The 15,672-nt window shown below is 49.7% G+C and overlaps 1 protein-coding gene across 1 annotated transcript in view; it reads left to right on the top strand.

Moving 5' to 3' along the window:
• Positions 1 to 5,470: 5,470 nt before the first annotated feature.
• Positions 5,471 to 15,672, top strand: part of AKAP1 (A kinase (PRKA) anchor protein 1) — a 13,668-nt gene continuing 3,466 nt past the window's right edge. The window contains exons 1-7 of the mRNA XM_014544831.1: positions 5,471 to 7,142; positions 9,743 to 9,876; positions 11,475 to 11,601; positions 11,757 to 11,884; positions 14,017 to 14,194; positions 14,946 to 15,096; positions 15,571 to 15,638. Of these exons, the coding sequence (XP_014400317.1) occupies positions 5,495 to 7,142; positions 9,743 to 9,876; positions 11,475 to 11,601; positions 11,757 to 11,884; positions 14,017 to 14,194; positions 14,946 to 15,096; positions 15,571 to 15,638 (2,434 nt within the window). The 5' untranslated portion in view covers positions 5,471 to 5,494. The remainder of the gene's footprint in view (positions 7,143 to 9,742; positions 9,877 to 11,474; positions 11,602 to 11,756; positions 11,885 to 14,016; positions 14,195 to 14,945; positions 15,097 to 15,570; positions 15,639 to 15,672) is intronic.

Raw genomic sequence — 15,672 nt, 5'->3', positions numbered from 1 at the left:
TAAACACATTTGAATGTATGTGCATATCCTCAACCTGATAAGAAATTGGGTTAATGCAACCCAAAAGGCACTCTTGTCTTTCTCCAGCAAACTCGAGGGTTGCAAGTGAGGCATTTTATTAGGGTTAGGGGAGGGATGGAGGAGCCTTGGCCTGGTCCACAGCCTGGTGTTATTCTCCCAGTGCAGTGGCAGCAAGTGCTGGGCTTTAGGTTCTGGATCATTCCCTGTCCTTAGAAAACCCCCTTCCAGGGGAAAAGCGCCTACCCCCCTTGGCAAGAAGTTCTCAGGAGATGGAGTGTCTTGAGCTTCCTTCTGTTGGTGAACACATAACCCTGGAATAATGGAAGAAATGTTCAAATTTCAACCAGACAGGGTTAACAAAAGTAGGTTTACACTTGTGAGTATGCAAAACACAGAGCTTATTCTTGTATTATTACTTGTTTATTATTGTATTATTTTCCATGTAAGCCTGCCTTTGCCCACCCCTGTGTAAAAGTCCATTCAGAACACAGAGTGGATGTAACTTCACTGACCAGGTCCAAGCCCAGACTGGACTTAGGAGACTCTTGGCACCTAGGTTCTTATTTTTATGATGGACTTTCCCATTGATTAATTACATGCAGCTCTTTTTCCACAATAACTGCAGACAAATAGGCTGACTCACTGGGACCAACACTCTTTGCACCATTCCCAGAGATTTGTTTTCTTGTTTAGCAGAAGGCCCTAGATTGCAATGCCCCAGCTGGTCTTCGGGGTTGGGAGTGAAGCAATTACTTCTCCAGAGGTAAGCTGTTCTAAGAAGCTGCAGGTTCCTCTGGGAGAAAGAAGGAATCCTTTCAGAACCTGGAGTGAGTAGGTGGGCACTAAGGTCTTATGGGGCTGTGACACACGTGCCTGTCCTCAGCTCTGTGTGACCACTGGGCAGCTAGCCAGCGTGCATCTATTTACGGGTAAATGGACCTGCTAAAAATAAGCAGGCAGCTATTTCATTCCAACAGATTCAAACTAGCCAAGTCTCCTCCCCACCAACCCTAAGCCCGGGGCTCTGCATCCTTTTCCCTGATGGGGGTAGGGGAAGGGTGGCAGGGGCAATCCTGCCTGAGAGGCCTGGGCCTCTGGAGTGGGGGAGGGAAGCAGCCACCTTCATTCAGTTTACTTGCGAGTGTGAAGGCTTTTAGATCCTCACTATTAAATGCCACTTACATTTTTGAGAGGTACACGTTTAAAAAAGAGAGGGCAGAGAGAGCAACTCAAGAGTCTGTTTAAGGAGGAAGGTACCGGAGAGCCTTGTTAGGCTGAAACGTGTGCGTGCACATGGGGCAGCTCTGTCTGAGAATTCAGGAAAGGTTGGTACATCCTGCGCCACAAGTCCAGGGCTCTGTGTTCACATAAATCAGGGAAAATGGCACCTTACCAATTCACAGAGGTCAGTCTGAGTGAGGTGAGATTGGCTCGTGTAGGACTCTAGGAACTGGGGGCTAAGGAAGTGAGGGACTTCATTTGACGGGCAGGAAGTGGGGCTTCAGTCACCAGGAGCTCCCTGTGAGGTGCCTTCAGCGAAACCCAGCTAGGCTCTCACATCACCTTTGGGTGGTATGGGCTGCTTATTCCAGGGGCTCTTGGCTCTGTGTTTGGTGGAGAAGCTCATATCTAACCACCATCCCCTGGTGGCAAGGGAAAAATAAACCATTTCACCCCCTCTTGGATCTCTTACCTCTTATCTCAAGTGCCCGGAGCACTTCAGTTCCACTCCAGGGCAGTTTCTGTCCCTAGAGGCAGTCGTGGAGAGGAGGGCTTTGCATGGAAGAATAGTGGCCACTGGCTTCTGGTTCCTCAGCAGAGGGAAGGTCTCTCAGCTCTAGTCCAGCATGTGAATGGTGGGCACTGGGGACCCAGGTAGGACCTCGTCAGGAACCTGTGGGTTGGGCAACATGGCACTAGGGTAGCGGTATTAAATGCTTTCTAGGAGGCCCTCCTGGCACAACAACAGGGGTGTCTGGCTTGGAAATGGTATAGAACAGTGATGGCGAACCTTTTGAGCTCGGCATGTCAGCATTTTGAAAAACCCTAACTTAACTCTGGTGCCGTGTCACATATAGAAATTTTTTGATATTTACAACCATAGTAAAACAAAGACATATTTTTGATATTTATTTTATATATTTAAATGCCATTTAACAAAGAAAAATCAACCAAAAAAATGAGTTCACGTGTCACCTCTGACACGCGTGTCATAGGTTCGCCATCATTGGTATAGAAAGTTTCCTAAGCTGTAATTAGCAGAGTAGCTACAGCTGCCTGTTTGCAGGGGGGCTATAGATGGTAGGTCTGGGGGCTTAGAGCCTCAGTCTCTGGAAACAAGCTGGGCAGGGAGGATTAGGTGGGTGAGTGGTAGCGGTGCCTCTGTGAGCCACAGAGCAGCAGGCAGGAAGTGTGTATAGTGGCCCCAGGCCGCTGGTTCTGTGTTGAACGTGAACTAGGACCGGGAGCAGAACATGTGAAGTTGGGGGAGGTCAGTGACATGGCAGGCCAGGGTCTGGGATGCGGTATGGATCTCCTGGGATTCAGGACCAAAGCCAGGCTGTAATGTCTGTATGCCTTACAGCCAGTTTCTTCAATCTCCAGCGGTGGGGTGGGATCAACTGCTGGACCCCTTGGTTCAACTTTTAGTTCCAATGTGTGTGTGGGGGGGTATCCCAGTGTTTTGAGAGGCAGTTTATGTCTTGGATAACAACTACCCCCCTTACACACACACCCCCCAATTTGAGTTTATGGCCTTGGGCCCTTCCTGTGTAAAATGGGAGACTGCCACCTATGGGTTGTTAGGAAGAAAAAGAATCCTATGTCTTGTCTACCCCTTTCCATTTAATCTTTTTCTTGAGATCAGAGAATTGCTAGAATACTATGGGACTCATAACTATACACCCTGCTGAAATAGGATTGTCTAGTTAATAAGGAATCAGATACTTAAATTTACTGACAAGAACATCTGAGTTCAGACCCCAGCCCCACTTCCTGTTGCATGTGACCTGTTGGGTGGGACTTAATCTCCTGACAATAGGCTATGTCTCCTGTATACTACTTTTTCCTGAGAGCACCCTTCCCCCATAGCCTCTTTTCCTTCTCAAATGTTATTTATTTTTATATGAACGATGTTGGACACAAAGCAAATATCCCATAACCTAACACTTTTTTGGGTGTGTGCAAGTTGTTACAGAACAGTGATTTTCCAACTTGACTGCACATTGGAGTCACCTCAGTTAACAAAGTTGGTGCCTGCATCTTTCCCTCAGAGATTCTGATTTAATTGATTTGGGTGCCATCTTGGGATTTTAAAAGCATCCCAAATGGTGCTAATGGGCAGCCAAATTGGAGAACCACTGAGAAAGAAATTATAAAAAAAACTCTCTTCCCCAAAAGAAGGAAGACTATCCATTTTCAATAGGATCCCAGTTTTTTTCATGGGATGATTATATGGACACAGACCTCATGCGCACATGGTGGTCTACAGCTTTTATTTTTGGCATCACAGCAGTTTTTCAAAGTCAGTACCTAAAGTCAGCTTCCTTCTCTAACAATGATTTGTCCCTAGATTCTACAATATATTTAGCAGTTTTTTCTATGAGTTTTGTTTCAAATGATACTCCGGTGAATATTCTTATATATAGACTTCTGCCTATGCAGAGTTATTTTTAATTTTTTTTTTTTAAGAAAAGATTCCAGGTGTGGGAATTTGGGGGTCATAGGGTATGGTCATAAAATTTTAAGAGCAGTACAAACTTCCCCTTTTCTTGGCCCATAAAATGTCTTATCCCCACAGATCCATTAATTAGTGGATCCTGGATTTAATGTGGAGTAGAACCTGAGTTCCGTTCCCTTAACTGTATAACCTTGAGTTCTTTAAATCTTTAAGATGGTAATATATTCCAAACCAGGTGGTTGAAGATTAGGTGATGCAAGAGAAGTATCTAGTGAGGTTTCTCATTTGAATCTTAAGCTGTTAGACAGCATTATTGAAGCTTTCCACCTGGAGGGTATAATACAGAGCCTTCTGAGCCCGGGCTGCTGCTTAGGTTTGCTTTGTATTTTCCAGTCTCATTGCTTCATCTTCAGATATTAGCAGGAAGGTTTATCGTTAAAGATGAGGGACTTTCTGGAGGTGACCTGCCCACCCCTGTCATTTAGAGAAGCACTTTTCCTAGCACCTTCACAAACGTGCTTGTAAATCTTCTTGGAGGCTTGTTATGCAGCTTGCAGTACAGCAGGTCTGGAGAGGGACTGAGATACTATAAGCAGGTTCCCTGGTTATGCTCGATGCTTCTGGTCCACAGACTGTGCTCTGAGATGCAAAGTCCTGGAACAGTGTTTCCCACCTCTGCTGATCATCAGGCTCACTCGGGGAGCTGTATGTTCTGCTTTTGCCAGAAAACATTTAGATAAGTAGATACAACCACTAAGAGTTGGTAAAGCATTTACAATTAAGCACAAATCCAAATTACGGTGCAATTCACCATATCAATGAAGGATTGGAGGTTTTAAGAAGACTTACAATTTTTCCATACAGAATAAAATTTGTTGGCATGGTAGGCACTGAATACAAGCGTTCTCAATAAGTCTGTTACATACCTCTAATGAGAGCTCACCCTGCTCTGCAAAGCACTTACTATACCTCTAAACTAATCCTCATACCTGTCATCTTCTGCTGCCTTCTTCTAGGCCATGATCATTTCTCCTTTCCTGGCTCTAACTGACCTAGGTCTCCATGTTTCTTTTGTTCCATATACTGTTTCTCCTGCTCCCCAAATCACCTGCAAACACAGTTTGTTATGTCTGCCTTTTACACCTATGCTGGTTCTACAGGATAAAGTCAAGACCCTGCAGTAAAGTCCCAGGACTTGATTCTCCAAGCACGACCTGTGTCTCTATGCCACTGTGTGTATTTGCTGGTCCCTTTCCCTGGAGCATCTCCCTATCCTTTTTGAGCTCTTATTCATCCTTTGTTCTGGCTGTCTCTGCTATATAACTAATGTTTCATTGACTCATGGTTATGTGAGGGAGATATATACATGTGGATTCCATGGCTGTTGAGAAATGCTCCTATGCCATCTAAATAGATAAGATATCTGGGAGTTTAGTGAACTAAAACACTAAACATAACTAGCTCCTTGGGGAAACATAGGGAGAATTTGGCATTTAGAAGTGATGAAGGAAGGGACTTATTCTGGAGAAGGCTTAGCTTGTTTCAAGGGAGTGTGTGTGGATGAGGGAGCAGAAGGGGGTGTCTCTTCTTGCTCACCCACCTCCAATGGCTCACCCAGAGTCATGGTGTGAAGGGATGGTGATCCCTTCAGGGGCAGGGAAAGGGAGAGCCAACAGCTCTGCTGTCCCCTGTCTGTTGTCTTTCCTGTGCAGTCACATCAGGAACCTCTTACCAGGCTCTCATGGCATCTCTTTCTCGTTCTGTTCCCAGGTGTAACTACTACAAGCCTCCAGGATGGCCATTCAATTCCGTTCGCTTTTCCCTTTGGCATTGCCTGGAATGCTAGCACTCCTTGGCTGGTGGTGGTTTTTCTCTCGTAAAAAAGAGCACGTCAGCAGCCATGACGAACAGGTGGAGGCTAGTGCTGTGGAGCTGAGGGCCGGCCCTGCCATCGAGGAACTGGCCCCTGTGGAAAATGCCTGTCGTGCAGTAGTGTCCACACCCCCCAGTGTCACACAACCAGCAGAAGAGGAGCTGGCCACTGTGTACAAACCCCCCACAGAACCCCCGGCCTTGCTGCGGTCACATCCAGCCTGTCGTAGATCAGAGTCCTCAGGCAGCCTGTCTAACACCACAGACACGAGAGTTCGACCAGGAACATGCAGAGATGATAGTGCAAGGGTGGAACCAGCCCAGATGGGTGATGAAGCCAAGCCTGTTCCTCTAGAGTGTGCCCTTCCATCCCCAAAGGCTATTCGGTTCCCCCACGAAGCCACTGAAGTGTGCAGGCATGAGGCAGGGTGGGGCCAGCAAGGCCAGTCTGCAGCTCCCACAGAGAAGCATGGCCCTGGGGAGAAGGCGAGAGAGATGGGGGCTGAAGGCACTGGCGACGCAGTGTTGGGAGAAAGTGGGCTAGAAGAAGGTGTGTTGTCCCTGGAGCATGGCTCTGCATTACAGAGCATCAAGGCGCCCAGCATGACTCCCTTGGGAGGAGGGGGAGAGGAAAGGAAGAGCAGCCCACCTCAGGTGGAGGGGGGCACAGCAGGGAAGTTGATGACTAGCTTTAATGAATTGGCTCATGTGGAGCAGGCCAAGGATGATGAAACAGTGGCACCCTGTGTCCAAGGAGGCCGAACCTGGGATGGAAAATTGAGCAAAGAGGAGTCCTTGGATAAAAATGAGGAGATTGAGCAGGCTGCCTACCAGATCATCTCCAAAGTGATATTGGATGCAACTGAAGAAGTGCTGGCCACCACTGTGGGCAAGATGGCAGGTTGCATGTATCAGGCCTCAGCCGGTCAGCTCCAAGGGCAGAAGGAGGAGAGATGTGCCCCAATCTGCCAGAACACTGCCCTCAGGCAAGATGCCTTGGAGCCCACTCAGGCCACAGTGGAGGCGGCCACAGCGAAGGCAGTCTTGGACCCATTGGAGTCAGCTTTGGACCCGTCGAAGTCAACCTTGGGCCCGTCGGATGCTGCCCTCCCCTTGCCAGGCCAGCCAGCAGAGGACCTGCTACCACCACCAAAGACCTATGTGAGCTGCCTGACCAGCCCTCTGTCCAGCCCCACCAAGGACACGAAGCCAAAGAACTCTGTGCACCACATCGCCCTGGCCCCCTGCCCACCACCAGCCGCCCCCCTCGGAGAGTCGCTGGACAACACAAGCGTCCTGGTGGAAGATGCTGGCTGTGTCACCTGCATGTCTGACAATAGCCAGGGTGTCCCTTCAGAATCCTCCTCCGGGCAGTGCTCAGATTCCGTCAGCACTTCAGGGCTCGAAGACTCTTGTACAGAGACCAACTCAAGCCCTAGGGACAATGCTACCACCTCACCACTGCCACAAAGTACTGTGCCCTTCAGCAATGGGGTGCTGAAGGAGGAGTTGTCAGACTTGGGGACTGAGGATGGATGGACCATGGATGCGGAAGCAGATCATTCGGGAGGTAGGAGGGTCTTGGCGTTCCTCACTCAGAGGACGCGGGTCTCCCTTTATGTAGTAGGAAAGGCTGCCTCTCTCTCTGCTACTTCTGTGTCCCAGTCGGCGTGCAGAAAGTCAGGGCACAGCGGAGAGCTGGTGGGTAACTGAAAATTTAGGCTGCCTTAAACCCAAAGCCATGGGAGTTGTAACTTGTTTTGGCAGCCAGTGACCCTCCCTAGCCCATCTGACAAAATCAGATCAAAGTTGGGTTGGGTTCACCGATTAACCTAATTGTGCCTCTTTTTCTCTTTTAAACCCTAATCTGTTAATTTTTTTTTTTTAATGGAGAGAGGCCTCCTTAGCTTTAATTCTCTTGAGTACCGAGAGTAGGTGTGAGTTTTTTTTAATGGTTTATTTCCTTTTAACCATGTGCTTGTTCCCATGTCTTCACCTGCTTTCCTTCTCCAGAAGCTCTTTCCTGGTAAGTGCCCAGAGACTGGCCCCAGCTTTGCGTACTTGTGGGAGGCTCGCGCTCTGCTGCGTGTTGCTGTCCCCTTTGCAGAGCGCCTCAGCCATTTTCTTTCTGTGCAGCTGCAGGTCCACCCCCCGGGAAAGAAGGGCACTTGGGTAACGAAGTGCCCACTGGGTTTTTCAAGTGCTGACCCCAGCGTAGACAGTTCAGACCGCTAACTTCCAGGTCAGCAGCTCCTGACCCTGTTTTTGCAGCTACCCTGGGGCATTTTCATTGATCTCTTGGGAAGAGGCATTCCCCTTCGGGTCTCTGACTGGCTTGCCCTGGAACCTTTTCCTATCATTTCACCTTGAGGCAGGTTGGGACTCTTTCTTGGGAATTCAGTACTTTGAGCAGCTGCTGGTGTGTACCACACATTACATTTTACCACCTCTAAGGTGCTATTGATTATGACACTACTGTTTTTTGTGTACCTTGGGAAGAAAAAAAAATGCTGCCTATCATGAATATAGTAGGCCAGAGACTGTAAGATGCACTCTAACTTTAAGGATGTTAAAAGTTTTTTTTTTTTTAAGGCATTTTAAAATGGGTGAAAAATCTTAAGAATAAAGGGGTTTCCCTTTGCTTCTTGCCCCTCAGGTTAATTAACAAGCCCTCTGGCCTTGTCATTGCCAATTCTAGATTGATAGTAGCTATGCAGAAGGCTTCCAAGTTTAGGCCTCGTGGAAGAGGAGGCTGTGACTGAGCGTGGTGATGTGCGGGGACGTTGGGGACGGTAGATAGAAGCCTGCTAGTGCCAATCACTGAGCACTCAGTTGTGCCAAGTACCAGGCTGTGTCTTACCGACCCACCTCCATTCTCATGGTAGCTCTGCCTTGTGTGTGAGAAAGCTGGAAGATGGCCTTTGAGTGAAGCCTGCTAGAGTCCTGGCGTGGTCCGAGCCACCTCTGAGTGTCATCGGGGTGGAAGGTACCATCCAGTCCTGCTCTGTCGGATAGAGGCTGGGGCTGGCATTATTAGAAGGGTATGGACTGACTGTGACCAGTTGTTCTTGGGGGACGCCTGCATCTAATATCTGGCTCCAGGGACCATGTGGACCTGTTGGCCCATCACCTCCCGCAACAGGTGATGTTAAGGGATGAGGTCACTTTGATGGTGATTTAGCTGGGAGTGAATCTCCTAAGCTTTACTCCTTTGCATCCAGATAGTACATGGGATTATGCCCAGGGTCTGGAGAAACCAGTGCAAGATAACCTAATTAGTAGAATCTCAGGAGTCCTCTATTTCTGGCAATCGAGTTGTCCATATTTAAATGAGAGCCACTTAAGTGGGTTTGGCCCTCTGTTTTTCTTTGATGGTCCCCTTGGTACACTCTTGGTCAAGAGTGGAGCAGCCCAAGTCAATGCTAGGCTCCTGCTGCCCACCCTGTCCTCTTGGGAGTGAGCTTTAGCTCAGTCTTTGGACCAGGGCATTAGAGAACCGCCATGAGCTCAGAAGAGCATTCAGAGTTGCACAAGTCGGGCCTAAGCAGGGGAAAAGGAGGGTCTCATTCCTGTGTCCACTTTTGGCAGGGCCCTGATCGGGAATAAGAATGGGGTCCTCGGACGTACCAGCGACAGGGGACTTTTTCTAGCTCTACTTGGCTGAAGGCCACTGACTGTGAGCCTAGGCCAGGGGCCTTGGGACCTAGCGACTCTTGGTCTGAGGGGCTGGCATTGTCAGAGGGTGTGGACTGGCTGTGACCAGTTGGTCTCAGGGGAGACCTGGATCTAATATCTGGCTCCTGGGAGCATGTGAACCTGTTGGCCCCTCCCCTCCCCCACACTCAGTACTCCCCTTTCCTGGGCCAGTTCTTTCTTCCCAGTTCACCACTTGTCTGCTCTAGCAGCTGTGGCTGGGTGTGGCTGCCAATTAAGTAAGTTGGACTGTAAATGACAAGCTAAAATTAGGTGTATCTACACCCCCAGCCCTCCTTTCATTGGGGTTGTTCTGAGCCTTCTAGACTTCCAGTTGACAGTCACCTGCCAAGCTTGAGGAGGGGGCGGGGGGTGGGGGCCTCGGGCCTCCCAGGAATGTGAGTTTGGGAGTTGTGCATTATTAATTGCTCTGAGCTGGTGTCTGGGTGTCTGTGCATGCTGCTTCCTCCCCTGCAGGCTCGGACGGGAACAGCATGGATTCAGTGGACGGCTGCTGTGGGCTCAGGAAAACTGACGGTTTCCAGAATGCCCAGGGAGGCTCCAATCCTAAGAAGGTCGACCTCATCATCTGGGAGATTGAGGTGCCAAAGGTAAGGGCTGCAAGCTAAAAGTTCCCCTGGGCCCAGGTTCATTGGGCTTGGGGGTGGGGTTTAGGGGAGGGACAGTCAACCTGGAGTGGCTGCTCCCTCGTGAGCCCAAGGCTGAGGGGAAAGGGAATGCTCTACTTTGCCAAGGTTCAAAGAACTTCCTGCAAAATGGAATTTCTCCAGCTGCCTTGGGAGTGTCCTATTCTTGTCCTCTTCTAACTCCAGGCCTCTGTTTTTTTGTGTGTGTCCCGGGCCTCCGATCTGCTTGGAGATGCTAGCAAAACCAGATAGAGGACATGGGCCAGCAAAGAGTCCCTCACTGTGCTCTGCCCAAGCTCTCCAATGCAAAGTATTTTATAATTGAGCACAGCATAAATCCATATTTTAGAAAACTTGAGAAGTATAGAAATGTATAAAGAAAATAAAAATCAGCTCTAATCCTACCCCCGAGAGTGACTGGGAAGGCTTATTTCCTTCTCGTCTTGTATGTACCCTGTGGTTTTTAAACACAACTGAGATTATGTTGCTTTAATTAATGCTTTTAAATATTTAACAATTTAATTTTCCTGTGCTTCTCTTTGAAAATGTAATTTTAACTGCATTATTCATTGAGTGAATGTCAATTTACTTCACTACTCCCCAATTCCGGGGTGCTTAAGTAGTTTCTAGCTTCTTGCTATTCTTACTTATAACTTATTAGCTTGGTCTTGATGTTTATCTCTGGGGCTCAGAAATAATTGGCCCACTTCATTCTCCGGGGGCATTTAGCTTCCTGCCGTGTGAAGACTTCGCTGGCTTTGAACTCAGGGTCAGGCAGGCAGCTCGGGCTCATGGTACTGGCTCTCTCAGTTGTTTGCTCCCCCAGTGATCCTGATAACCAACATGCCCTCTTCTCCTTTATTGGCTGCAAAGGGCATACCCGAGCAGCTCTGGGCGCTGAGGGACCAGGCCCCTAGGAGCTCCATGGGGGTGGGGTCGTTTGGGAGTGATTCAGAGCTTCTTATGTCATGGCTAAGTTTGGCTGCTGCTTTCTGCCTTGAAGTCTGGTGTGCTGGGCATTCTGTGAGCTACGGGCTCTGAAGGCGCCAGCCTGCTGTTAATTGGCAGCAGGAGCCCAAAGGTTCTTTCTTAGACCTTTATTTTCAAATCGAGACTCTATCTTTGGTCCTGAGTAGACTTGAGGAGGTAGAAGAGTTGTAAATCCACCCTTGTGCTGAAACATCTCATAATCTGGATCTGGGAGAAGAAAATGCTGCCTTTGCAGCTTTCTGGATTCAGACCACATTGTCGGGGATGAAATGGGAACTGCTGAGTCCTGGAGCCAGACTTGCAGTGTAGCTGCTTAGTAGCTGTGTGATGTTGGGTGAGTTACTTAGCCTCTCTGGGCTTGTTTTCCTCATCTGTAAAATGGAGATTAAAAAGGTATCCATTTCATAGGTATTGTGAGTAAATGCAAGTGCTTAGAATAGTGCCAAGGAAAGGAGTGCTGACATGTTAACAGATGATAATATGTTTGAGTTTGACCTTGTGAAAAACAAAGGTAGGTCTTTGGGAGTGGTTTTGGAAGAATTGGTTTCCCATTAACTAACTCTTTTTCTCAGCACTTAGTTGGTCGGCTAATTGGCAAGCAGGGGCGGTATGTGAGTTTTCTGAAGCAAACATCTGGTGCCAAGATCTACATCTCCGCCCTGCCTTACACCCAGAATGTCCAGATCTGCCATATAGAAGGTCAGTGGGTTTCAAGCCCCTTTAGATGCCTTTCTTTCTAAGGCAAAATTTAACACCTTAAAGGCGCACTTGAACTCTAGAAGTCCTGTGGAATGGGGTGTGGTTTTGTTCTGTTTGTCTTACCTGCTGTGACTCCTCCTTCCTCCTTCTCTTAGGTTCTCAGCATCATGTAGACAAGGCGCTGAACTTGATTGGGAAGAAGTTCAAGGAACTGAACCTCACCAATATCTACGCTCCCCCACTGCCTTCACTGGCACTGCCTTCTCTTCCAATGACTTCCTGGGTGAGCATGCTGCTGGGGGACCAGGACTTCTTGCATCCCTTTCTCCCAACAAGAAACTCCCAAGACCATGGCCAAGAGCTCATTGATGCCTCTGCCCTCTCACTTCTAGCCTTCATTGGTCAGTTCAGCTTCTAGCCTGTGTCCTCTGGGGAAGGCTCAGGAGCTGGAGTGCCTCCACAAGGGTGGATTTACAACTCTTCTACCTCCTCAAGTCTACTCAGGACCAAAGATAGAGTCTCGATTTGAAAATAAAGGTCTAAGAAAGAACCTTTGGGCTCCTGCTGCCAATTAACAGCAGGCTGGCGCCTTCAGAGCCCGTAGCTCACAGAATGCCCTGATTGGAAGGACCACTCTCCCCTGTCTCTGCCACCTGGGCACCCTATATGTTCAAGGCATTTGCCTAGAAAGGACTGTAGTCCACCCAGGAGATTAGGCGGGTCCAGGCTGGTGTGGAACTCCTTGAAGCTGGAGCAGTGTCTGGATGAGGCCCCTGCTGTGGGCTCAAATGGGCTTTCCCTTAGTTAAGGCAAATCTAGTGGTGGCCCTGATGAAGGATTCCCTTCCCCATCCCGCTTCCCAGGAGGTACCTAGAGTATAAAGGAGAAGCAGTAACCCCCGCCAGGCCCAGGAAGCCATGTGGCTCTTCGGAGGTTGCCCTGAGAGTTGGGCAGGAGAAGGAGCTGACATCTCAGGGGTCCGTGTGTCCTGGGCAATTGCAGAGTCTCTGGGGCTTGTCACTCATGTCCTACAGTGTACCTCCCCCCTATTTGGGCCTCATCTTACTGAGGCCACAGTCATGTGCCACCTAGTGACAGGGATTCATCCGAGAAAGGTGTGTTAGACGATTTTGTTGGCATGAACACAAGAGTTATAACCACACAAACCTAGATGGTACAGCCTACTACACCTGGGCTGTGCGAGACACCAGCATTGTATATATAGTCCCTCACTGACCAGCACGTCATTATGATGCACACGGCTGGACTGCATTTCACACATGGGCTGAACATGCTGCCTCAAGAAAATTGCCTGCCTGGCTTTTGTTTAGGACAATGGGCTTTTTGGTTCTGTATCTTGCCCCCCCGCCACCCCTCCAGAGACCCTTGTGCCTTGGGGGAAGGGATGCTGCCCCTTTCCTTTCCCATGGATATTTGGGAGTGGGCTAAACCTCACTCCACCCTTCACTTCTGAATCAGTGTTTTCCTCAGGAGGCTTGGCCCCAGACCCACTCTTTATTTTTAGTTAATTGAGTGGTTGGTGTGGCTTCCTTCCCTTGTTTTCTGTGTGGCTCAGTGGGCCTAGAGGGGTGGAGGCCAGGACTCTCAGCCAAGCCTCTTGTGCCACCTGGATAGAGGATGCACGAGATGTGCTGCTATGTCCACAGCACCAGGATGGTTTCTGTAGCTTAGCATCGGGAAAGCTAGGATGTAAGGACAGTTCTTTCAGAGACTAGTCTTGGCCTCTTCCAGGGCCTTTAAGGTGGGGCCTGGCCACGGAGCAGCCCTACATTCCAAATCCCAGCATGGGAATGAGTTGGGAGGATGCCTGTGGAGCCCAGAGAAGAGCAAATATGACTCTGACTGTTGCAGACTTTGACGGTGGACCCTTGCTGACAGAAAGGTAGAGTAGAAAGATGCTGTCAACCCATAAGCTCCTGGGGTCAGCTGCAGGCCCAGAGGAGCTAGCTGAGGGGCCTGAGGGCCTGTCCACCTTGGCATCTTGCTCTCAATGGCTACCTCATTCCCTTTGGCCTTCCTGGGGTCTTATAGACTCAAGAATGCTGGAGGTGGGGGATGGGGAGCTCTGGCCAATAGACCTTGGTCAGGTCGTGGGAGGCCCAGCACGACCCCCATAGCCTGCTCCTGGGAGCCTCCCTGTCCAGCCCTGTGTGAGGTTGCCTCTAGTGGTTACTTACGGTACGGCAGGACAAGGGCCACAGTGGTGTCTAAGCACTTTGCATGCTCAAGTAGTTTTCCTCGAATCCCTGCCAGCTGGGTGCCATGTGCTTTGGGTTGCCATGCTCTTTTCAAAGAGGTGCCAGTTCAGAGACTTGTCCTGGGACCTCAGGGCTTAACCCAAACATGAGAAGAGAAGGATTGCTGAAGTGCCTGCTACCCCTCCCCTCTCCACAGCTCATGCTCCCAGATGGCATCACTGTGGAAGTGATTGTGGTCAACCAGGTCAACGCGGGGCACCTGTTTGTGCAGCAGCACACGCACCCTACCTTCCATGCACTGCGCAGCCTGGACCAGCAAATGTACCTCTGCTACTCTCAGCCTGGAATCCCCACCTTGCCCACCCCGGTGGAAAGTAAGTGCTGCCCCGAAGGTTGGCAGGAGCCAGGCCAGGGAAGAGGTTTGGGGGTGGCCTGTTCTGCTCCTGGGATCCTTCATGGACCAGCATTCCTGACTTCTTGCTGTTGGCATGGAGTACTCTGGGCTGAGTTGCCTGGCTAGCACAAGCTGCTCTTTGTACTGGCTGACGGAGCCATGGTGTGGAGTGGAGTTTTTTGTTTTGTGTTTCTTAAAATATATTTCTATTGATTTCAAAGAGGAAAGGAGAGAGAGACAGAGATAGAAACATCAATGATGAGAGAGAATTATTGATCAGCTGCCTTCTGCACTTCACACACTGGGGATTGAGCCCACAACTGGGGCATATGCCCTGACTGGGAATCGAACTGTGACCTCCTGATTCATAGGTTGACACTCAATTACTGAGCCACACCGGCTAAGCTGTATTTTACTTTTTATTCCGGTTCATCTGTGTCCGTCTGAGGCTCCAGTTAAGTTTCAGAGCACATGGATGTAGGTGAATGCTTTTGGTCTGGATGATGTTTGGATGGCACCGATGCTAGGCTGAATGACCCACATCCAGGTGCTTCTGTTGGTGCTTCTTAGGCTCTGGGGAGGCTTCAGGGACTCCTTGCCGTTCCGGTTCCCTGCAGCTTGGAGGTGCAGGCCTCTGGGAAGGAATGTGGGGAGGTGGGTAGCCTGGACTTCGCAGCCCTTGGTGCCCTGGCCTGGGCCAGGCTTGCCCACAGCTCTCTCCTGCCCTGCAGTAACAGTCATCTGCGCAGCCCCCGGTGCGGATGGTGCTTGGTGGCGAGCCCAAGTGGTGGCCTCCTACGAGGAGACAAATGAAGTCGAGATTCGCTATGTGGACTACGGAGGATATAAGAGAGTGAAAGTAGACGTGCTCCGGCAAATCCGGTGAGTCCAGGCTCCTCGCACAGGCACACACCTTGCTTAGGAGGGGATGGGTTTCTGTTGGTTGGCTCAGTTCTACTAAGCCTGGGACACAGAGCAGTTAATTCTTCTGCTACCTGCTCTGCTTTAGCATTCTGATAGAAACAAACTCCATTGCTCACCTCAGCCAAACTAAGCCAGATAGGCCTATCTTAGAAGAACTCCCCTGAGTATCATATGGCAAAAGCAAAGCAGGCTTTTTTTTTAGAAGTTTGATGCAAGAAGACCCTCTGAGGTCAGGCTTGTGGCAGAACTGGCAGCCTGCCTTCAGGTGTATGGGGGCTGAGCCCATCATGGGTATCTGCTGCCCGTCATGAGTATCTGCTCTGCTTCACCCTGGACTGCTGGGCTCATGGCACTAACAGAAGATAACTACCAGCCTGGAGTGGAGTTGGCCTTCAGGGCCATGTTCAATGTGTTCCTTTCTTGTTGCTCTAGGTCTGACTTTGTGACCCTGCCTTTCCAGGGAGCAGAAGTCCTTCTGGATAGCGTGATGCCCCTGTCAGGTAACAGGTGTGGGCTTCTGGCAGGGGGTGTGTG

The sequence above is a fragment of the Myotis brandtii genome, unplaced genomic scaffold (assembly GCF_000412655.1).
Source record: "Myotis brandtii unplaced genomic scaffold, ASM41265v1 scaffold383, whole genome shotgun sequence".
NCBI classification, from domain to species: Eukaryota; Metazoa; Chordata; class Mammalia; order Chiroptera; family Vespertilionidae; genus Myotis; species Myotis brandtii.
The sequence above is the reverse complement of the archived record's forward strand: the minus strand, read 5'-3'. Positions and strand labels throughout refer to the sequence as shown.